General features: G+C 39.2%; 1 protein-coding gene across 5 annotated transcripts in view; it reads left to right on the plus strand.

Annotated features, from left to right (window-relative positions):
- The window catches only part of LOC128687835 (NFX1-type zinc finger-containing protein 1), a 772006-nt gene that overhangs the window by 455872 nt on the left and 291365 nt on the right, over positions 1-24769 (plus strand). For 4 of the 5 annotated variants that reach the window (XM_070079951.1, XM_070079996.1, XM_070080099.1 and 1 more), the window contains one exon: positions 5942-7027. The exons of the other annotated variant lie outside the window; for it this stretch is intronic. In XM_070079951.1, the coding sequence (XP_069936052.1) occupies positions 5942-7027 (1086 nt within the window). The remainder of the gene's footprint in view (positions 1-5941; positions 7028-24769) is intronic. 5 annotated transcript variants of the gene reach the window in all.

Below are 24769 nucleotides of genomic sequence, written 5' to 3' on the forward strand. Positions count from 1 at the left end.
ATATTGCGACCACTGCTAACTACAGGTTACATGAATTTCCACTGTATATGTCTAGTATTTCAAAAATGAAGAAAAAAACTAATGATGGTCACTCCACCCCACTAAGTACCATTATGTTACTGTTAATTGCTACTACAACACTGTGGTAAGGTTTCTGGATGATAAATGGTCTGCTCAAGATGCCTAGCCATGCTAGGTGTCCTAGTGGCCCCCTCTGTAATTAGAGTTTTATAACATGTAAACCACACAATACCCAAAACCTGTAAACCCCACATTGTAACCCTTATATAGAATAAACTTGAATTGAATTGAATTGTTGTAAACCTTCACTGATATCGTATTTTTTCAAAACTGTACACTTTTTGTATTCCCTCAAGATTTTGCAACTTTTCATAATTTAGAGGAAAACTTTTCCCCACTGGTATCACTAGATTATAGGCGAGGTACACTAGTATGCTAGGAAGATTATTAAAACAGCTGACCTGTGTGGTAGGTTTCTGGTGACTTCTGGCACCTGCCTCTTTAAGCCTATCACTTCAGTTACTATTACACTATTATCAGGGAGACTTTCTTTCCTTTGACAAAGAAAAGTTCTATTGTTATTTTGCACACGGCATGCTAGGCCTATAGTTCCCCTCTGAGAGTAAACTCTTCTAGGTATTGCACACTAATTCTCCTTTTTTGACTCGGTATATACTACAGTGGAACCCCGCCTTACGAACGCATCTCATTATATTAAATCCACCATACGAAGCATTTGAACACAAAAATTTTGCCTCACCTCATGATAAAAAACTCACTTTACATGATTCGTCCGGGACGCATCCCACGTGTGGCCTCAGCGCCAGTGTTTACAAGCCTGCCAGTGCGGTCGCATCTATGCATACATTCGGTACATTTCACATTATCCCAGTGTTTTTAGTGCTTGTAACTGCAAAATAAGTCACCATGGACCCCAAGAAAGCTTCTAGTGCCATCCCTGTGGTAAAAAGGGCGAGAATTAGTATGGAATTGAAAAAAGAGATTAAGGAAATGTGTGCAAAGTGGGTTGAACTGCAAACCTTTATGGATGAAAATCGCCCTGACACAGCTACTGCAAGCCGTGTTGGCAACCTGTACAATGACAATGTTATGGCCCAATTTAGGAAAGTCTTAAAGGAATGCAAGGTACAGAGCTCTATGGACAGATTTGTTGTGCGACAGAGGTCCAGTGACTCAAGCTGGTCCTAGTGGCATTAAAAGAAGAAGGGAAGTAACCCCGGAAAAGGACTTGCTACCATGTAGTCAGAAACGGCAAGGCTGGAGGTGCTGCCCTGATAGACCATAAATGTGGGGCTGGAAGTCCTGTCCTGGTAGACAGTAATGGTGAAGCTGGAGGTGCTGCCCTGATAGACTGTAAATGTGGGGCTGGAGGTGCTGTCCTGGTAGACAGTAATGGCGAGGCTGGAAGTGCTGTCCAGGTAGACAGTAAATGTACGCGCATGAGGGAATGCATATAAATGGCCTCGAGGGAGACAGGAGCTGTAGTGGGGAAACAAGTGTAGTCAAGGACAAGATAAATCCAATATTACAAACTAGTAATACCACAGGCGATAGCAAACAAGGGGACTCCACTAGCAACAGTGAGGATATATTACCAGAAACAGCTAATGAGAGCTCCATTGTTAGTAATAGTGAGGATAGGAATGAGACAGGTAAACATGCACCAACAGGGAATACTGTCACAAAAACCCAAGGCAACAGGAAGTCAAGCCTGTGCACATACTATGCACTTGGTATCTGCAGGCATGGGAAATCTGGAAAAACAGATGGGACGTGCAACTCTGACCACCCTAGAAAATGCCGTGCCCATATGACAACAGGAAAATGCAAACTCCCTTCCTGTAAGCTTTTTCACCCTGAAATGTGTCCCTCTTCAGTACAGGAAAGACTGTGCTATAACTTAAATTGCCAGGCACACCACCTAAAGGGGACAAAAAGATACAAAACATCCAGGCCATGGGAAAACATGGGTAGCCACAGCCACACAAGAGGGAGAGGTTTTTCAGTGCCAGGAAGGAAAAAAACCTGGCAGGAAATGGCAGAAATCGTATGCCAAATCCAGTCATTTCTGGAGTGGAACCACAGCCGTTGACCTCCACTCCAAACCAACAGATACAGATACTAGGGCCAGAAAAAAAAAAATGCCCCGCAGTACCACCAATACTACTAGTCCGATGACATTCTTCTTTGCAAATATACAGGGTCTCAAGCCAGCAACGAACAACAAAATACCTTTCATCCGTGGACTGCTTGCAGAGGCAAATGCAATGTTCGCGGCTTTCATAGAGACACACATAAAGGATCACTTGGACAACAAAATATGGATCCCAGGTTACAACCTATACAGATGCGACAGAGTGAACAGGAAAAAGGAGGGGGGGGCGGCTGTATATCGCAGAGTCACTTATTTGCACAGAACTGCTTAATGCCTCAAATGATGTAGTGGAAGTTTTAGCAGTAAAGATCGAGAACCAAAACCTAGTCATTGTGGTAGTCTACAAGCCTCTGAACGTCCCAGCAATTACAGGAACAGCTGTTAAAAATTGACCACTGTCTGGAAAATCTTCCAGCTCCTGCCCCCAACATCTTGCTTCTGGAGGATTTCAAATTGAGGCACCTAAAATGGAGGAATATAGCAAATAATGTTGTTGCAGTTATAACACCAGGAGGCAGCTCTGACGAGAACTCACACACACACGAGCTTTTAAATGTCTGCACAAAATTCAACATAAACCAGCAAGTAATAGAGCCCACGAGACTGGAGAATACACTAGACCTCATCTTCACTAACAATGATGATCTGATACAAAATGTCACCATATCAAAAACAACATACTCAGATCACAACATAATCGAGGTTCAGACATGTATGCGCGGAGCCCCAGACTGGCAAAATGAGATTGGTCTCGAGGGAGCCTTCACCAAATTCAACTTCAGTAACAAGAACATAAAGTGGGACCAAGTAAACCAGGTCCTAAACGATATAAGCTGGGAAGATAGACTAAGCAACACAGACCCCAACTTATGCCTAGAACAGATTAACTCAGCTGCACTTGATGTGTCTTCAAGGCTTGTTCCTTTAAGAAAAAAAAGGAGATGTAAAATAGAAAGAGACAGGTGCTCCCTTTACAGGTGACAGAAAAGAATAACAGAGTGGCTAAAAGAGGCCAATATATCTGAAATGTGTAGGGAGACCCTGGTCAGAGAAATAGCAATCATCGAACTTAAGCTAAAGGAATCTTATAGGAGTCAGGAATCACGGGAAGAACTAAAAGCCATAAATGAAATTGAAAGAAACCCAAAGTATTTCTTTTCTTATGCCAAATCAAAGTCGAGAACAACATCCAGTATTGGGCCCCTACTTAAACAAGATGGGTCCTACACAGATGACAACAGAAATGAGTGAGCTACTCAAATCCCAATATGACTCAGTTTTTAGCAAGCCACTAACCAGACTGAGAGTCAAAGATCAAAATGAATTTTTTATGAGAGAGCCACAGAATTTGGTAAACACAAGCCTATCTGATGTTATTCTGATGCCAAATGACTTTGAACAGGCAATAAATGACATGCCCATGCACTCTGCCCCAGGGCCAGACTCATGGAACTCCGTGTTCATCAAGAACTGCAAGAAGCCCCTATCATGAGCTTTTACCATCCTATGGAGGGGGAGCATGGACATGGGGGTCATCCCACAGTTACTAAAAACAACAGACATAGCCCCACTCCACAAAGGGGGCAGTAAAGCAATAGCAAAGAACTACAAAGCAATAGCACTAACATCCCATATCATAAAAATCTTTGAGAGGGTCCTAAGAAGCAACATCACCACCCATCTGGATACCCATCAATTACACAACCCAGAGCAACATGGGTTTAGAGCATGTCGCTCCTGTCTGTCCCAACTACTGGATCACTACGACAAGGTCCTAGATGCACTAGAAGACAAAAAGAATGCAGATGTAATATATACAGACTTTGCAAAAGCCTTCGACAAATGTGACCATGGCGTAATAGTGCACAAAATTCGTGCTAAAGGAATAACAGGAAAAGTTGGTAGATGGATCTATAATTTCCTCACAAACAGAACACAAAAAGTAGTAGTCAACAGAGTAAAGTCTGAAGCCGCTACTGGGAAAAGCTCTGTTCCACATGGCACAGTACTTGCTCCCATCTTGTTTCTCATCCTCATATCTGACATAGACAAGGATTTCAGCCACAGCACCGTGTCTTCCTTTGTGGATGACACCCGAATCTGCATGACAGTGTCTTCCATTGCAGATACTACAAGGCTCCAGGCGGACATCAACCAAATCTTTCAGTGGGCTGCAGAAAACAATATGAAGTTCAACGATGAGAAATTTTAATTACTCCGATTAGGTAAATATGAGGAAATTAAAACTTCATCAGAGTACAAAACAAATTCCAACCTCAAAATAGAGCGAAAAATCAACGTCAAAGACCTGGGAGTGATCGTGTCGGAGGATCTCACCTTCAAGGACCATAACATTGTATCAATCGCATCTGCTAGAAAAATGACAGCATGGATAATGAGAACCTTCAAAACTAGGGATGCCAAGCCCCTGATGACACTCTTCAGGTCGCTTGTTTTATCTAGGCTGGAATATTGCTGCACATTAACTGCACCTATCAAGGCAGGTGAAATTGCTGACCTAGAAAATGTACATAGAACCTTCACGGCACGCATAACGGAGATAAAACACCTCAATAACTGGGAGCACTTGAAGTTCCTGAACCTGTACTCCCTGGAATGCAGGTGGGAGAGATACATGATTATATACACCTGGAAAATCCTAGTGGAGCTAGTACTGAACTTGAATATGAAAATCACTCACAACGAAAGCAAAAGACTTGGCAGACGATGCAACATCTCCCCAATGAAAAGCAGGGGTGTCACTAGCACGTTAAGAGACAATACAATAAGTGTCAGGGGCCCGAGACTGTTCAACTGCCTCCCAGCATACATAAGGGGGATTACCAAAAGACCCCTGGCTGTCTTCAAGCAGGCACTAGACAAGCACCTAAAGTTGGTACCTGACCAGCCTGGCTGTGGCTCATACGTTGGATTACATGTAGCCAGCAGTAACAGCCTGGTTGATCAGGCGCTGATCAACCATGAAGTCTGGTCACAAACTGGGCCGCGGGGGCATTGACCCCCAGAACTCTCCAGGTAAACTCCAGGTATACCTCAAGTCCTATTGCAAGGGGATTCCCCTTCTAAACAATAACTTCCACTCTCTCCCCTCCTCCCATCCCATCAATCATCACCAGATCCTCAATAAAGGTAAGTGTCATGTATTCTTTTCTTAGTAGAGTAGTAATTGTGCACGTGTGTATTAAAATTAATATTTCGTGTCGTAAAAATAATTTTTTTCATACTTTGGGGTGTTAGGAATGGATTAATTTGATTTCCATTATTTCTTATGGGGAAAATTAATTCGGCTAGCGATAATTTTGGTTTACGATGAGCTCTCAGGAACGGATTAATATCGTAAGGTGGGGGTCCACTGTATAGGTACACATAAGAATAATTAACACAGGACGTATATAAAAAATATGAAATTACTTGAAAATGCTTGAAATTTTGAAGTTTCTAGACATAATGGAGAGACACAGAAATCATGGAGAATGTAAACAAATCGGGTGGGGCATGGTGACCATATTAGAAAGTCAGGTGGGTTAAGCCATATAGCGAGTTTTGGTCATAATTTGAAATGTCGTATTAGCAGAACAGTGTAAGGCAAAACACCATAAATTTTATTGTGATATTCATTTGATGAACTTCATTATTTATATCCTGTCAACTATAAAAGTTAAGATTATATTTGTAGTTGCACCACTTATAGAATACTAAAACCACTATTTTATTTTTCAACAGCTTCAGAGAAATCACCGGGTATGTCAGAGTGTGAGGATCTGTGTAGTGGACAACTTTCAGGGAGAAGAGAATGATATTATCCTCTTATCGTTAGTTCGAAGTAATTCAGAAGGAAATGTTGGCTTCCTTCGTACTGATAACCGAGTTTGTGTTGCCCTCTCACGTGCCAAGCATGGGTTATACATCACTGGAAATATGGATCTTCTTTGTACCTCAAGTGAACTTTGGAAGAAGATTAACAAAGATCTCACTGACGAAAACTCAATTGGCAATTCCTTAACTCTTAAGTGTGAAAATCATCCTGATCAGTTAACATTGGTATCATCAGGTGCAGACTTCGTCAACAAAAGCCCAGAGGGGGGATGTCTTCAAGTATGTGGTGGTTCTCTTCCAAAGTGCAAACATTCCTGTCCCAAGATTTGTCACATGGATGATTTAGAACATAAAAATTTTAAGTGTCGAGTTCCTTGCCTCAAGATTCTCTGTGACTTGGACCATCAATGTCCAAAGAAATGTTGGGAAACATGTACACAGTGTGAAGTTCCTGTTATGAAAGTCTTACCCTGTAGTCATAGTCACACTATTCCTTGTCATGTTAACCCAGATAATCACAAGTGTCCAAGTGAAGTGATCAAAGAAAAACCTATCTGTCATCACAAGTTTAAGATGCCTTGCCATTATGATCCACAACTGTTTCCTTGTTCCATGGACTGTGATACTAGACTGGATTGTGGTCACAAATGTAGACAAAAGTGTCACCGCACATCAGATCCAGACCATATTTTTTATCAGTGTTTAGAATATTGCGCAAGACTGAATGCAGGGTGTTTACAAAAGCATAACTGCCTGAAGAAATGTTATCAAGAATGTAGTCCTTGCATAATAAAAGTGAAGAAAACATTACCATGTGGTCATGTGGCTTATAAGGTTGATTGTTCTGAACATATTGAAGATATCAGATGTCATAAACCCTGTAAAAATACACTTCCATGTGGACATCTGTGTACGAAACCATGTTATCAAGAATGTGGCAACTGTGCAGTAAAAGTAGAAAAAACTGTACAAGGTTGTAATCACGTTGTTCAGGTAAGTCAGGTCTTCTTTTATTTTGCTGCTATTTCTAAGAATATTAAAATAAATTTCTTGTAAAATATAAAAGTAAATTTACTTTTTTCAACATTTTTTGCTTGGCTAATTAGTCAACTAAGTGCATGTTCAGGTTCCTAGCTGTAGCAACAAGCATGAAGTATATAAACATGGCATATATGGTAATTCAATGAATTACTTATGAGTGCCCCACCATACGAATTTTCCAGGATATGAGCTGTCACTCGGTCGATTTGTTGCTCCTGGATACAAGCCAAAATTCAGGTTGTGAGCTTCCGACTCAAGGGAGGTTCCTTGATGCTGGTGAAAGGCTCTTGATCTAGTGCTCCAGCTGATCTGTGCTCCAGTTCCGTAAATTAAGCCTGAATACCTTTCGTCTCCCCCCACAGACACTGTATAAGTGCTTCCCTATTATAATAATAATAATACTATAATATAATAATATAATAATAATAATAATAATAATAATAATATAATATATAATAATATAATAATAATAATATAATACTATAATAATATTATAATAATAATATTAAAATAACAAGTGAGCTTCAGAATGCCACCACAACACGGCAGTGAATACCACAACAATGGGAAAAGGAATGGCTGCCACCACTTGTTACATAATGACATACAGTGAACCCTCGCCTGACGAACGCATTGCATACCGTTAAATCTGCCTAACGAAATTTTGCCCCGCCTAATGATAAAACACTCACCCAACGTGATTCGTCTGGGACCTGTCCACGCTGCCCCGTGGGTGCCAGTGTTTATAAGCCAGCCAGTGCAGTCACATCTACGCATGCACTCGGTACATTTCACATTATCCCAGTGTTTTTAGTGCTTGTAACTGCAAAATAAGTCACCATGGACCCCAAGAAAGCTTCTAGTGTCAACCCTGTGGTAAAAAGGGCGAGAATTAGTATGGAATTGAAAAAAGAGATTAAGGAAATGTGTGCAAAGTGAGTTGAACTGCAAACCTTTATGGATGACAATCACCCTAACACAGCTATTGCAAGCCATGCTGGTGACTATTACAATGACAATGTTGTGGCGCATTTTAGGCAAATCTTAAAGGAACGCGAGGTACAGAGCTCTATGGACAGATTTGTTGTGCGACAGAGGTCCAGTGACTCTCAAGCTGATCCTAGTGGCATTACCCCTTTCAGGATCGCCAGGCCCTCTCAAAGACTTGTTCTCAGGGTTGCCCAAATTTCAAAAAAATATATATATATATTTTTCTTATGAAAAGATAGAGAATCTTTTCCTGATCGTAATGACACCAAAAGTATGAAATATGATGGAAAACTTGCGGAATTATGCTCTCGTGAAGTTAACGGTCTCGACGATGTTTACGCATCAGCAATTTTGCCCACTTTTAGCCCTATTTTCGGCCAATTCCAGTGTACTAGTTAACAAAAATCATAACTATTTCGCTAGAACTCCATTTTTTCTATTGAATGAGTACACGAAACCACCCATTTAAGAATTTCAACTATCCAATTCATTGGTCAGAATTTAGCAATTTTGCCAATTTCACACAAATTTCAAAAGATGCCAATTTCCACACAGGGTCCAGAATAAACAAGAAAGACATTCCGGGCACTAAAATAACATTTCCTCTGTTCATTAGCCACGCCCCCATGCCCCTTTTACATTCTTTTGCTTTCCACTTTGAATTTTTATTATCACAAAAAATAGAAGATTTACTGTTATGCAGACTACTGCATTAGTGTAGAAATGGTATAAATAATATCACCACACTTGTGAAAGAATATTAGACTCACCAGTTGACGTGTATTGGATGTGTAGCATGATTTGTTTACTTTTGAACTTTGGGAAAAATTGAAGATTTCTGCTACTTTGAGCTCAATTTCAAGGTACTTTTCATTGTAAAACCAATCAAAATCATCTCAATTTCTGTAATGTCTTCCATTCTATAAAATGAGACCAGGAAAACTATAATACCATCATAAATACCATACGAAAATACAGTGCAAAGTCGCTGTTTTAAACCAAAAACACTGTCAAAGTTTTTTTTTTCTCATTACGCACTGTGTGCTGCAGGATTTTTTTATACTGCGCACATTGACCACATAGACCCATTCTTTCATATGTAGGCCTACCAGCTTTCTCTCACTAGATTTGAGGGCGCTAGAATTTAGGCGTACTAGTACATCAAAAACCCTGGTGCGTAAGCCGTACTAGTACATAAGAAACCCTGAAAGGTTTAAAAGAAGAAGGGAAGTAACCCCGGAAAAGGACTTGCTACCTCAAGTCCTCATGGAAGGTCATTCCCCTTCCAAACAGTAACAACTTCCACCATCTCCCCTCCTCCCATCCCATCAATCATCACCAGATCTTCAATAAAGGTAAGTGTCATGTATTCTTTATTTAGTACAGTAGTAATTGTGCATGTCGTCTTCTTTTTGGGTGTATAAAAATGTATATTTCATGTGGTAATTTTCTTTTCATACTTTGGGGTGTCAGGAATGGATTAATTTGATTTCCATTATTTCTGTGGGGAAAATTAATTCGGCTAACGATAATTTCGGCTAACGTTGAGCTCTCAGGAACGGATTAATATTGTTAGGTGAGGGTCCACTGTATGTGTTTTATTCATTCTAGAGTACATGTATATATATCAGGTTTCTATGTTATTTATATTGTTTATTATGTCATATTAGATGAATTGTGATAGATAAGTAAGCTGTAGAGTTGATATTAGCGTTATACTGAAGTGTATATTGTCATGCCTCCTGAGAGGAGGAATTACGTTGGAATGGATTAATGGCATTTCAGCTAATTTAAATGAGGAAAATTGATTCAGCATACGAGCAGATCAGGTTACGAGCTAGATCACTGAACGGATTAAACTTGTAAATCGAGGTTTGACTGTACCGTCTTTGTGCAATACCTCATGCAAATTAAAAATTTTGTTTCTTTGTGGTACAAAAATAATGTAGTTTACATGTAATAAAACAGTCTTTTTCTGTCTCATAAACTCGCTAGATAACAGGGATATCTTGCTACTCCTACTTACACTTTGGTCACACTTCACGGACATGCACATGCATATATATATACATACATATAGGTTTTTCTCCTTTTTCTAAATAGCTCTTGCTCTTCTTTATTTCCTCTACTGTCCATGGGGAAGTGGAAAAGAATCTTTCCTCCGTAAGCCATGCGTGTCATATGAGGCGACTAAAATGCCGGGAGCGATGGGCTAGTAACCCCTTCTCCTGTAGACATTTACTAAAAAAGAGAAGAAGAAAAAAACTTTATAAAACTGGGATGCTTGAATGTGCGTGGATGTAGTGTGGATGACAAGAAATAGATGATTGCTGATGTTATAAATGAAAAGAAGTTGGATGTCCTGGCCCTAAGCGAAACAAAGCTGAAGGGGGTAGGGGAGTTTCGGTGGGGGGAAATAAATGGGATTAAATCTGGAGTATCTGAGAGAGTTAGAGCTAAGGAAGGAGTAGCAGTAATGTTGAAGGATCAGTTATGGAAGGAGAAAAGAGAATATGAATGTGTAAATTCAAGGATTATGTGGATTAAAGTAAAGGTTGGATGCAAAAAGTGGGCCATAATAAGCATGTATGCACCTGGAGAAGAGAGGAATGTAGAGGAGAGAGAGAGATTTTGGGAGATATTAAGTGAATGTATAGGAACCTTTGAACCAAGTGAGAGAGTAATTGTGGTAGGAGACCTGAATGCTAAAGTAGGAGAAACTTTTAGAGAGGGTGTGGTAGGTAAGTTTGGGGTGCCAGGTGTAAATGATAATGGGAGCTCTTTGATTGAACTTTGTATAGAAAGGGGTTTAGTTATAGGTAATACATATTTAAAAAAAAAGAGGATAAATAGGTATACAAGATATGATGTAGGGCGAAATGACAATAGTTTGTTGGATTATGTATTGGTAGATAAAAGACTGTTGAGTAGACTTCAGGATGTACATGTTTATAGAGGGGCCACAGATATATCAGATCACTTCTTAGTTGTAGCTACACTGAGAGTAAAAGGTAGATGGGATGCAAGGAGAATAGAAGCATCAGGGAAGAGAGAGGTGAAGGTTTATAAACTAAAAGAGGAGGCAGTTAGGGTAAGATATAAACTGCTATTGGAGGATAGATGGGCTAATGAGAGCATAGATAATGGGGTCGAAGAGGTATGGGGTAGGTTTAAAAATGTAGTGTTAGAGTGTTCAGCAGAAGTTTGTGGTTACAGGAAAGTGGGTGCGGGAGGGAAGAGGAGCGATTGGTGAAATGATGATGTAAAGAAAGTAGTAAGGGAGAAAAAATTAGCATATGAGAAGTTTTTACAAAGTAGAAGTGATGCAACGAGGGAAGAGTATATGGAGAAAAAGAGAGAGGTTAAGAGAGTGGTGAAGCAATGTAAAAAGAGAGCAAATGAGAGAGTGGGTGAGATGTTATCAACAAATTTTGTTGAAAATAAGAAAAAGTTTTGGAGTGAGATTAACAAGTTAAGGAAGCCTAGAGAACAAATGGATTTGTCAGTTAAAAATAGGAGAGGAGAGTTATTAAATGGAGAGTTAGAGGTATTGGGAAGATGGAAGGAATATTTTGCGGAATTGTTAAATGTTGATGAAGATAGGGAAGCTGTGATTTCGTGTATAGGGCAAGGAGGAATAACATCTTGTAGGAGTGAGGAAGAGCCAGTTGTGAGTGTGGGGGAAGTTCGTGAGGCAGTAGGTAAAATGAAAGGGGGTAAGGCAGCCGGGATTGATGGGATAAAGATAGAAATGTTAAACGCAGGTGGGGTTATAGTTTTGGAGTGGTTGGTGCAATTATTTAATAAATGTACTCACCTATTTGTGGTTGCAGGGGTCGAGTCATAGCTCCTGGCAGAGAGCATGCATAGTTCCTATGTATAAAGGCAAAAGGGACAAAAGTGAGTGCAAAAATTATAGGGGGATAAGTCTGTTGAGTATACCTGGTAAAGTGTATGGTAGAGTTATTATTGAAAGAATTAAGAGTAAGACGGAGAATAGGATAGCAGATGAACAAGGAGGCTTTAGGAAAGGTAGGGGATGTGTGGACCAGGTGTTTACAGTGAAACATATAAGTGAACAGTATTTAGAAAAGGCTAAAGAGGTTTTTGTGGCATTTATGGATTTGGAAAAGGCGTATGACAGGGTGGATAGGGGGGCAATGTGGCAGATGTTGCAGGTGTATGGTGTAGGAGGTAGGTTACTGAAAGCAGTGAAGAGTTTTTACGAGGATAGTGAGGCTCAAGTTAGAGTATGTAGGAAAGAGGGAGATTATTTCCCAGTAAAAGTAGGCCTTAGACAAGGATGTGTGATGTCACCGTGGTTGTTTAATATATTTATAGATGGGGTTGTAAGAGAAGTAAATGCGAGGGTCTTGGCAAGAGGTGTGGAGTTAAAAGATAAAGAATCACACATGAAGTGGGAGTTGTCACTGTTGCTCTTTGCTGATGACACTGTGCTCTTGGGAGATTCTGAAGAGAAGTTGCAGAGGTTGGTGGATGAATTTGGTAGGGTATGCAAAAGAAGAAAATTAAAAATGAATACAGGAAAGAATAAAGTTATTAGGATAACAAAAAGATTAGGTGATGAAAGATTGGATATCAGATTGGAGGGAGATAGTATGAAGGAGGTGAATGTATTCAGATATTTGGGAGTGGATGTGTCAGGGGATGGGTCTAAGAAAGATGAGGTGAATCATAGAAGTGATGAGGGGAAAAGGGTGAGCAGTTCACTTAGGAGTGTGTAGAGACAAAGAACTTTGTCCTTGGAGGCAAAGAGGGGAATGTATGAGAGTATAGTTTTACCAATGCTCTTATGTGGGTGTGAAGCATGGGTGATGAATGTTGCAGCAAGGAGAAGGCTGGAGGCAGTGGAGATGTCATGTCTGAGGGCAATGTGTGGTGTGAATATAATGCAGAGAATTCGTAGTTTGGAAGTTAGGAGGAGGTGCGGGATTATCAAAACTGTTGTCCAGAGGGCTGAGGAAGGGTTGTTCAGGTGGTTCGGACATGTAGAGAGAATGGAGCAAAACAGAGTGACTTCAAGAGTGTATCAGTCTGTAGTGGAAGGAAGGCGGGTTAGGGGTCGGCCTAGGAAAGGTTGGAGGGAGGGGGTAAAGGAGGTTTTGTGTGTGAGGGGTTTTGACTTCCAGTGGGCATGCGTGAGCATGTTTTATAGGAGTGAATGGAGCCAAATGGTTTTTAATACTTGACGTGCTGTTGGAGTGTGGGCAAAGTAACATTTATGAAGGGATTCAGGGAAACCGGCAGGCCGGACTTGAGTCCTGGAGATGGGAAGTACAGTGCCTGCACTCTGAAGGAGGGGCGTTAACGTTGCAGTTTAAAAATTATAGTGTAAAGCACCCTTCTGGCAAGACAGTGATGGAGTGAATGATGGTGAAAGTTTTTCTTTTTCGGGCCACCCTGCCTTGGTGGGAATCGGCCAGTGTGTTAATTAAATAGTAAAAAAACATAGGCGCAAAAGAATGCAACTAGTATACAGTGCATTTCAGGCAAACTAATCCTAATGCTTAACAACACCTTTCTTTCTGTGTATATGATTGACTACAATCATATGTACAGTAAGAAAGGTAGCTAATGAACAAATGGTACAATTTTAAAAGTATAACTTATTATTCTGAACTGGTTCAATGATTTTCTGTTTTGTGGAGTGACTGAATGGAGATGGTGAAGATACAGGAAGTTATTTAGTTACAGTAGTAATACAGTGGGACAAAATGCATAATATATTTTCTATGGGAGTTAACCCTTTCAGGGTCCAAGGCCAAAATCTGAAGTCACGCACCAGTGTCCAAGAAATTTTGAAAAAAAAAAAAATTATTTTTTCTTACAGAATTAAAGAGCATATTTTTGTGAAGGTAATAAAACAAAAAAAATTAGAATCTGATCAGTACTTACCGAGATACAGTGCCAAGAAGTTTGTAGAAAATGATGTGGTGGCGGCAACATCGACGAATTCCACATACGCGTATTATATTATTTTGTTGTTTTAGTTGTTTTTTCTTTTCTTTTCCAATTTTTTTCTATTCCTACTAACATTTGGGGCCTGAGAGACCAATACTGTATATAATTTATATATATAAACTCACTGTATTGAACACAATAACCGCACTAAAGTTATTATCATATTATTGTTTACCACTGTTGTTTATTACAATAAACATGCACAAATATTGTATAATACTAATGTTCTATCATATATTTACATATTTACAATCACTGGACATGGTTTTAGAACTGCTGGAGCTTGTGGAACTCCTTGAAACAAGGCACCATGCACAGAGGCACCTTACATTCCTCACACATAAACCGAGTGTCTTTGCGTCTTTGTTGCCGTCGTTTTGTTTGTGCACAGACAATGCATCTCTTCTGAGCAAATTTCTTTTGAGTTGAAGGAAGCTGTATTATGAAATGATCACCTTCTCTTCTCAAACGCTTGGGTATATTGTGATGAATTCGAGGACCATGTTGTATTGCAGGTGTTGTTACCTGGTACTTCATTATGAGTTGTCTGACAACAGACAAACAAAATTCACCATACGGTGGTCTGTTACCAGTCTTTATTTGGTACATATTATATGCATTCAGCATTGAAATGTCCATGAGATGGAAGAAAAGTTTCATGTACCACTTGTAACTCTTACGAACACAGTCAACAAAACCAATCTGCATGTCACACTTGTCAACCAAGCGCATGTTTTGTGTATAATCAATCACTGTCACTGGTTTTCGAATACGTTCATTAGTCACTCGATCAACTTTGCCACTGTCTTGCATTTCATTACGGTGAATGGTTGTCAACAATGTGACATCTCGTTTGTCATGCCACCGTAATGCCATGATGTCATTGGCAGTAAACACCTGCACGTCATCACCACGAACACCTGCGTTGAGCCTGGGCATATGTTTACGATTAGAACGCACTGTGCCACACACATCTGTCTTGTTCACTCGCATGAAATCACTGAGTAATGGGCTTGTGTACCAGTTATCGGTATATAATGTATGCCCCTTACCAAGATAAGGTGCCATCATGTTTCTCACTACGTCACCTGATATACCCAATAACATCTTGGTATCTTTCAATGTTTTACTACCCGTGTATACAACAATATCCAACACCAGGCCACTGTCACAATCACAGAGTACAAACAATTTTATACCAAAGCGGTTCCTCTTGCTCGGTATATACTGCTTGAATGACAGTCTACCTTTGAACAAAATCAAAGACTCGTCAATTACAAGATTCTTGAATGGATAAAAGTATATCCTGAACTTTTGTTTGAGATACATGAAAACATTTCTAATCTTGTATAACCTGTCACTTCTGTCAGGCCTGGTTTTGTCAGAGAAGTGCAACATACGTAACAGTAAGATAAACCTGTTCACTGGTATTATTTCACTGAAGGATGGGGTACAAATTAGCCGATCTGTGGACCAGTATGCTTTTATATTATGCTTATAGACGTGAGGCATAAGCATTATTGTTGCAAAAAGCAAATACATTTCTGCAACAGTCGTCTCTTTCCACCTGTGTAGTCTTGACTGTGGTGATAAGATCGTATTTGCCATGGTGTACTGAAAATACTTATTACTTTCCCTGACAATAGTTTCCATCAATGGCTGGTCAAAAAATAATTCAAAGAATTCCAGTTCATTGGCCGTGGTTCCAAGGGGACAGGTAGGTAGAATTCCACTTTGCGAGTCATCAAAGTGGTGAGGGCTGGGAACAAAATTGGGATTTTGCTGCCAATCCCAGATACGGTTTGCTGGTGGATACTGGACATCATAGGCTGGTTGTACGGGTGGTTGTGGCGGGCTGGTGGGTGACGCTCCGCTTTGTCCTTGAACTGACGAGTCAGCAGCGTGGGTTCCCGCGTGGCACAGCGAGTCACGCATGGTGGTGCCACTACCACCACCAGCCCCACTAACACCATCCACTGATGTCTGTGGCCCATCCATGCCAAGTGTAGCCACATCATCCTCACTATCACTACCTAAAACGGGTGTAGGGCCACGGGATGTACTCCGGGATGTACTACGGGATGTACTCCGTCCCCTGGGCACAGCATAGGGTACACTACCCGAGCGCATGCGGCGGCGAACATACCGACGCTTCACTGGTGAATATGTTTCCTCACTATCACTACTCGAACGATCGTCGAGCGCAATAAAATCACAATCCACGTCAGAATCATCGTCATTACTGAAGTCAGAGGCCAGGCCACGGGAAAATATTAGTTTTCTCTTACGTTTAGGAACACCCGACCGTGAGTCACGAGTGCCCACACCAGAGGTAGAAGGTCGAGGATCGTCGGGGTTTTCTGCACTATTATCGATATCCTGGTCATTATTTTCGGTCACTAACTTATCAAAGCCGTAGAATTCGTCTTCATTTCCACTTCCATCAGTGTCAGAACTATCAGACAGGAAGAGGAGAGTCCCAATTTTCCGGGGAGTGAGAGCTGACTTGCGACGAGACATGGTGAACAAGGGTGACTGAGCCGGCGTTCCCACAATGCTATGCAGGCGCCTAGATTTTTTGTTTACGGCGCACAGCCACGGCACAGACCCGTTCTCTCATATGTAGGCCTATGAGCGCTTTTGCGCTAAATTTGACGGCGCTAGAATTTTGGCATAGATCTACGGTTTGGACACTCACCGACCAGCCGTAGATCTACGGGACGGACCCTGAAAGGGTTAAAAGGAGGCCTGAAAGAAGAGGGACAGAGTTGGATGACCTGGTTTAGTTTGACAACATATTGCTGGTTCAGTTGTATTAGGGATTCCAGTGTAGAAGTTACAACTGATCTCTTCGATGCTTCTGACCTTGGCTCGACTTTGACATTATTATGTTTATTGCATTAAAAAATAAGTGCTAAACCTACATGGGTCATACAGTGCTGCAGAGCAAGATGTGCTAAAAGTGTAATGTGCAAGATCAGAGACCAGCGAGGATGAAGAGTATGCCAAAGGCAGAGTAAGAAAGGATACCTGGAGTGTACCTGGAGAGAGTTCCTGAGGTCAATGCTCCCATGGCCTGGTCTGTGACCAGGCCTCATGGTAGATCAGGCCTGATCAACCAGGCTGTTACTGTTGGCCACATGCAACCCGACATACAAACCACAGCCTGGCTGGTCAGGTACTGACTTTGTGCCTCTCCAGTGCCTGCTTGAAGACAGCCAGGGGTCTGTTGGTAATTCCCCATATGTATTTTGGGGGGCAGTTGAACAGTCTTGGGCCCCTGACCATGGCTGGATTTAGACCTTGGGAGGCCCAGTGCACTTTAGGTTTGGGGGGGCCCTGAACATGGAAATTAAATTGAATTACAAATAAGAAATGTACTAAAATGAATCATAAACAGCAGTGTTTTAAAAAATACAGTGGAACCTCTACTTACGAGTACATCCACATGCGAGTTTTTCCAGATACGAGCAGCTGCTTGGTCGATTTTTTGCTTCCAGACGCGAGCAAAATTTCTAGGTGCGAGCAGGCCTCAAGGGAGGTTAATTGACACTGGTGAGGGGGCTCTTGCTCTTGATCTAGGGAGTTGGATCTAAGTTGTTTGTTGGGCTATCTTATTGAAACTTGGGCAATGTATGATGAAAAGATGTTTCTTAACGTACTCCAAAAATGAAAGAAACAGGACCATAAATAACAGAGTTCATTTCTCAGCCATTAGCCTCCCCTTAGCAGTATATTTTCGTATGATTTTTATGGTTGTATTCTTGTTTTATTTGGTCTCGTGTGATAGAATGAAAGATTTACTACAAAAATAAATATGATTTTAATTGGTTTCACGATAAAAAGTACCTTGAAATTGAGCTCAAAATAGCAGAAATGTTTGATTCTTTGGCGACATCAGTGGTAGACATCATGAGGTAGCAGTGGCAGACAACATAAGCAGCAGTGGCATACATCATGAGGTAGCAGTGGCAGACAACATGAAGCAGCAGTGGCAAAGTGTAGCATTAAGAGTGTAGCAATTAAGTGTAGCATTAAGTGTGTAGCAATTAAGTGTAGCATTAAGAGTGTAGCAATTAAGTGAAGCATTAAGAGTGTAGAACTTATAAGTTACTCTGTCTGACTTTTTTGGGTTATCCTAGGTTCTGTACACATGTAGTCAGGAGCAGGAATGGCTGCTGTGGTGGCCCTATAAACCCCAACAACAATGGCTGCTGTCACCACCACTAGCCACATACCTAATGACATGCATTTTATTCATTCTGGTGTATATATCATGTTTCTATGTTATTAATATTGTTTATTATGTCATATTACATGAATTGTGATAGATAAATAAGCTGTAGAGTTGATATTAGGGAAATTATTAAAGTACTTTCTCATGCCTAGAATTCCACTGGAACGAATTAATTCCATTTCAATTAATTTAAATGAGGAAAATTGACTCTGCAAACGAGCAAATCCAGTTGCGAGCAAGGTCATGGAAAGGATTAAACTCGTAATTAGAGGTTCCACTGTATGTTAGGTTTCAAAGAAGACGCCTGATTTTATATTTCTCAAATTTATTGACTTAACCCTTTCAGGGTTTCGGCCGTACTAGTACGGCTTAAGCACCAGGGTTTTTGACGTACTAGTACGCCTAAATTCTAGTGCCTTCAAAGAAAGCTGGTAGGCCTACATATGAAAGAATGTGTGTATGTGGTCAGAGTGCGCAGTATAAAAAAATCCTGCAGCACACAGTGCATAATGAGAAAAAAAAAACTTTGACCGTGTTTTTGGATTAAAACAGCGACTTTGAACTGTATTTTTGTATGGTATTTATTGTTGTATTCTAGTTTTCCTGGTCTCATTTTATAGAATGGAAGGTGTATTACAGAAATTGAGATGATTTTGATTGGTTTTACAAAGAAAAGTACCTTGAAATTGAGCTCGAAGTAGCAGAAATGTTCGATTTTTACCAAAGTTCAAAGTAAACAAATCATGCTATGCGTCCAATACACGTCAACTGGTGAGTCTAATATTCTTTTACAAGTGCACTGATATTATTTATACCATTTCTACACTAATGCAGTAGTCTGCATAACAGTAAATCTTCTATTTTTTTGTGAGAATAAAAATTCGAAGTGGAAAGCAAAAGAATGTAAGAGGGGCATGGGGATGTGACTAATGAACAGAGGAAATGTTAGTGCCAAGAATGTCTTGTTTATTCTGGACCCTATTTGGAAATTGGCATCTTTTGAAATTTGTGTGAAATTGGCAAAATTGCTAAGTTCTGACCACTGTATTGGATAGTTGAAATCGGTAAATGGGTGGTTTCTTGTACTCATTCGATAGAAAAAATGGAGTTCTAGCGAATAGTTATGATTTTTGTCGACAAGTACACTGGAATTGGCCGAAAATAGGGCTCAAAGTGGGCAAAATTGCCGATGCATAAACATCGTCAAGATCACTAACTTCGCAAGAGCATAATTCCGTAAGTTTTCCATCAAATTTCATACTTTTGGTGTCATAATGATCGGGAAAAGATTCTCTATCTTTTCACAAGAAAAAATAATTTTTTTTTTTGAAATTTGGCCAACCATGAGAACAAGTCTCAGAGAGGGCCTGTCGACCCTGAAAGGGTCAAGAATAACTTTTACTATAATTTTCAGTTTGTAATATATTCCATCTACACTATATAATAATTACTGATGTGTATTTATTTATATCTTTGGTGTCACACTTTCAGTATCTATCTATACATATTTTTTATGTAATAATTTGCTAATGGGCCTGCCAACCGACCAACCGACCAACTAGACATTTTAAGTTAGAATAGTGTAATTTGTAAAAGGAAGAAATCAGAACTGTCTAACTTCTAGAAAGAAAATGATTCAATCCCTCATTTCGTAAAAACTAACCCTATTAGGAGAGGGCCAGCTTATAATGGCCAAGAATGGCTTCTTCACCTGTGTTTTACTTTTTAGTTAATTTACCTTGGATCTTAAAGAACACTTCAAATATTAATTGTTATGGGCGTATACCTTCATGACACTTTAGTAAAATTATGCAACCCCATTATAATTATAATATCTAGCCTATGTTTATTCACATCTCTGGCATAGAAGTACTAGGAAAAAAGATAGAAAAATAAGGGTATTCCATTTATAGGGATAAAATGTATCAAAGGAAATAGGACAATATCAAAAGAGAAATTTATACTAATGAAAAAAAATAGATGCTGATTAAAAAAAAATTGTATAATAATAATTTCATAGGGAATGTCTAAAATGTAAGAAGTAAGAATAAAAAGTACAGTGGACCCTCATTTTTCATAAGCATCGATATTCATAATTTTCGCAAATCGTGATTTTTTTCGTCAAAATATTGACTCTTGAATCGTCGTTTGACTTGCCAACCATAGGTCATTCGGAGGGGAGAATGTCCCTTCTTCATTGATTCTATGATATGTATGATACTAAAGCAGCATGAGCCGATAATGGCTATAGCGCCAGCCAGCAATAAAGTGTAGCATATAAGTTAAGTGATTAAGCGATAAAAAAATGATGACACGAAACTTAATTCTTCCATTGTTGTTTGAGGTATAGAGGGCACTGACAACATATGTTGCCCTCTGCCAGCTCCTCCAAGGTAACTGTAAATATTTCTTATTTATATAATGTAAATATTTCTTATTTATAGGTTAAAGTGTATATATTTCTTATAAATTAAAGTGTAAATACAGTGGACCCTCGGGTAATGGCATTAATCTGTTCCAGAGAGCTTTCCTTTAATCAATTTTGCCGTTAGCCAAATTAATTTTCCCCATAAGAAATAATGGAAATCCAGTTAATCCATTTCAGACACCCAAAAGTATTAACAAAAAATATTTTTTTTAAAGATTAAATATAGATATACATACAGAAAACAATTTATTTATTTAGAAATTTTAGCATACAAACAGAGGTACAAAAAATACAGGTAAGAGCAGCATGCCAAAGCCACTTATATGCATAGCATTACGGGCTGGCTTAAAATTAACTTAAGATTAACTAAGCAATGATGAAATCAGTGATAAGACATTATTGTAAACAGATAACTATAAAATACAAATGAGTATTACAAAGACAGGTCCTATGGTTGCATGCATTGCTGTTCATTCAGTAGAATGGAGTATTCTGTTAGGTAGTGTATTTAAAAAAATAACAAAGTTAGGTTTAACATTTGTGTGATATAATTGTGAGTAACATTTAGGATATACAATTTATATGGTTCAGTTATTCAGTATTTATTTGGTTTTGAGTGAGTAAGTGAACTTTGAGAAGAGACTTGAATTTATAAACAGGTAGTGTTTCTTTTATATTTACAGGTAATGAATTCCAGATATTAGGGCCTTTTATGTGCATTGAGTTTTTGCATAGCGTGAGATGGACACGAGGAACATCAAAGAGTGATCTGTGCCTTGTATTATGGTCATGTGTTCTGTTGAGGTTGGCAAGGAGATGTTTGAGGGGAGGGTTAATATCAGAGTTAAGTGTTCTATGTATGTAATAAGTGCAATAATAAGTATGGATGTTTTGTATGGTGAGTAGGTTGAGTGTTTTGAATATTGGTGGAGTGTGCTGCCTGTAGTGAGAATTTGTTATCATTCTAACTGCAGCCTTTTGTTGGGTAATTAATGGTCTGAGATGGTTAGTTGTTGTTGAGCCCCATGCACAAATTCCATAGGTGAGATAGGGGTAAATAAGAGAGTGATAAAGAGCCAGGAGGGCTGACTGTGGAACATAGTACCGTATCTTCGATAGTATGCCTACAGTCTTGGAAATTTTCTTAGAAATTTGTTGTATATGTGTATGAAATTTGAGTCTATTATTGAGGTGGATTCCTAAGAATTTTCCCTCTGTTAGCTTTGTGATAGGTGATCTGTTTATCGTTATGTTAAGAGGTACATCTGTAGCTCTGCTACCAAACTGAATGAAGTAGGTTTTGTCAATGTTTAGTGTAAGTTTGTTAGTCCTCATCCAGGTAGATATTTTCTGTAATTCGGTGTTTACAGTATTGGCTAGCGTGACTGGGCTCGGGTGAGAGAAGACGTATGTGGTGTCATCTGCAAAAAGTGTGGGTTTGAGTAATTGTGAAGCATTTGGTAGGTCATTTATGTATAGGAGAAAGAGAAGAGGGCCAAGGACACTTCCCTGTGGGACACCAACTGTAATTGGTTGTGCGGAAGAGCTTGTCCCATTTGCGTACACATATTGGCTTCTGTTGCTGAGGTAAGACTTGAGGTAGTTGAGGGAGTGCCCTCTAATACCATAGTGTGACAATTTTACATGGAGCAAGTCATGGTCAACTGTATCAAAAGCTTTACGTAAGTCAATGAAGATCCCCAGTGGGACTTCTTTTCTCTCTATTACAGTGTATATATGTTCTAGCATGTGTATAATAGCATCATTAGTATTTTTATTAGGCCTGAATCCAAATTGGCAGGGGTTGAGAATGTTATGGGAGATGAGGTAGGAGTGGATTCGTTGATGAATTAATTTTTTGAAGATTTTTGAGAGAGGGTGTAAATTGGATATTGGCCTATAGTTATTCAACTCTGTTTGGTCTCCTCCTTTATGGATCGGGGTGACCCTTGCTATTTTGAGAACTGTTGGGAAGGTGGAGGATTCAATGGATTTGTTAAAGAGTGTTGCAATGATTGGTGATAGTACTTGTGACGCTTTTTTGTATATAAAGGGTGGCAAGGTATTTAAATCTCCTGCCTTGTTTTTCAGTGCGTTGATAATAAGGGAGACTTCGTATGGGTTAGTCGGAGCTAGGAACAGTGTGTTCGGGTAGTTGCCAGTGAGGTAGTCATTTGGTGGGGTATCTGAGCTTGGGATATTATTGGCAAGGTTTTGACCTATAGTGGAGAAGAAATCACTTAGTCTGTTTGCTGTTTCTGTTGGTGGGAGTTGGGGTTCATCTGATTTTGCTAATTTTATTTTGCTATGTCGTGATATCTTTTTTGTTCCCAGAATTTCTGATAGGGTCTTCCAGGTCTTTTTTATATCACCTCGTAAGTGGATAATCTGTTCTCATAATACAATTTTTTTGCCCTTCTTATCAGGCTGGTTAGGATTGACGAGTAACGTTTTGTTTGGTCTCCGGTTATGTGACCCATTCTGTACTGTTTTTCATATCGGTGTTTTGTATTTATGGATTTGAGAATGCTGGGTGTTAGCCAGGGACTGTTCAGTCTCTTAGCTGTCATCTGTTTAGTTTTTTTAGGGCAGTGCTTGTTATAAAGGTATTGGGTCTTTTTTAGAAAATTATTAAAACATTCGTCAATATCTGTATAGATTTCTAGCTCAGTGTGCCAGTCAATGTTTGTTACTGCTGTTGTGAAGTTATTAATGGCTGCCTCATTGTGAAGTCTGAAGGTGACTTTAGTAGTGTCTTGGGGTATTTTACCAAGAGTTGTTATGAGGAAAGTAGGGTAGTGGTCTGTGGTATTATCTGTAATTATGCCTGATTTTAAAGGGGATATGGTGTTGGTCCAGATGTGGTCAAGTAGGGAAACACTAGTCTCTGTAACTCTTGTAGGTTTTGTTACTGTTGGTAGCAACATGCAGTTACTCATTGTGTTTGTGAATTCAGTAACGTGTGGGTCCTGGTCTTGCAGGAGATTTATATTGAAGTCACCTGAGAGTAGTAAGTGATCTTTGTTCATGCTTGCATCAGTTATCATACTTCCTAGGTTTTGACTAAATTGGCTAATGTTTGATTGTGGAATTCTGTAGATGTTTATCACTGTGAGAGGTTTTTGTAGGTATTTGGATTTGAATTTAGCTATTATATATTCCCCATGTTCATCCCTTGTGCAAGTATTCGTGATACATTCTAGTTGGTCTGAGTAGTATATAGCTGTGCCACCCCCTTGTTGGTCTGGCCTACAGTTGTGTATGGCTGTGTAACCAGGAATGGCATAGACATCTGTAGTATCAGGCTTTAGCCAGGTTTCAGTTAGTGTAATAATGGACATATTGGCATGCAAGGAATTTAGTAATGCTAGGAGGTCATCATAATGCTTGCTTAAAGATCTGATATTGTAGTTAAAGATAGTTATGTTGTTGTTGGCTCTGAGAAGTGCCTTTGATTGTTCTGCTGTGTAGTAATTACAGTAACTGTTTGAATCATTTAAGTCATTAAATAAGAGGTTGGTATCAGGATCAATGCTTGTAATCATAAGATTTGTAGTGAATCTATAGTTAGAATTATGTAAAAAATAAAGTAAATATTCTAAAGCTCAAAAAAATAGCACCTGAATTATTTAACAAATGTAAAAAATAATGAGCTAAGGTAGTTGTTTAAAGCTAAAATAAGGGAGACAATATAAAAGGGACTAAAATAATTTGTGGTGAACAAATAAAGTGATGATCAAATAATGGAGCTTGGGAATATGATAGTAGGTAGTACTTTAAAGGTAATTCTTTAAAGTTAGAATTATAATATAAAATTATAATATAAAAGGGACTAATATAAGTTGTGGTGAACAATAAAGTGGTAATTAAATAAATGAGCTTTGGAGTATAATGGCAAAATAGTGAACTTATTAACTTTAGCACCTGAGAATAGCACCTTGATTAGTTTAACAATTGCGAATATATGATCTAAGGTAGTTATATAGAGCTAAAATAAAGGACAAAAAATATATAAGGGACTACAATTGAGTAATGGTAAACAAGTTAAATGGACAGA

This window comes from Cherax quadricarinatus, chromosome 1 (assembly GCF_038502225.1).
Source record: "Cherax quadricarinatus isolate ZL_2023a chromosome 1, ASM3850222v1, whole genome shotgun sequence".
NCBI lineage: Eukaryota > Metazoa > Arthropoda > Malacostraca > Decapoda > Parastacidae > Cherax > Cherax quadricarinatus.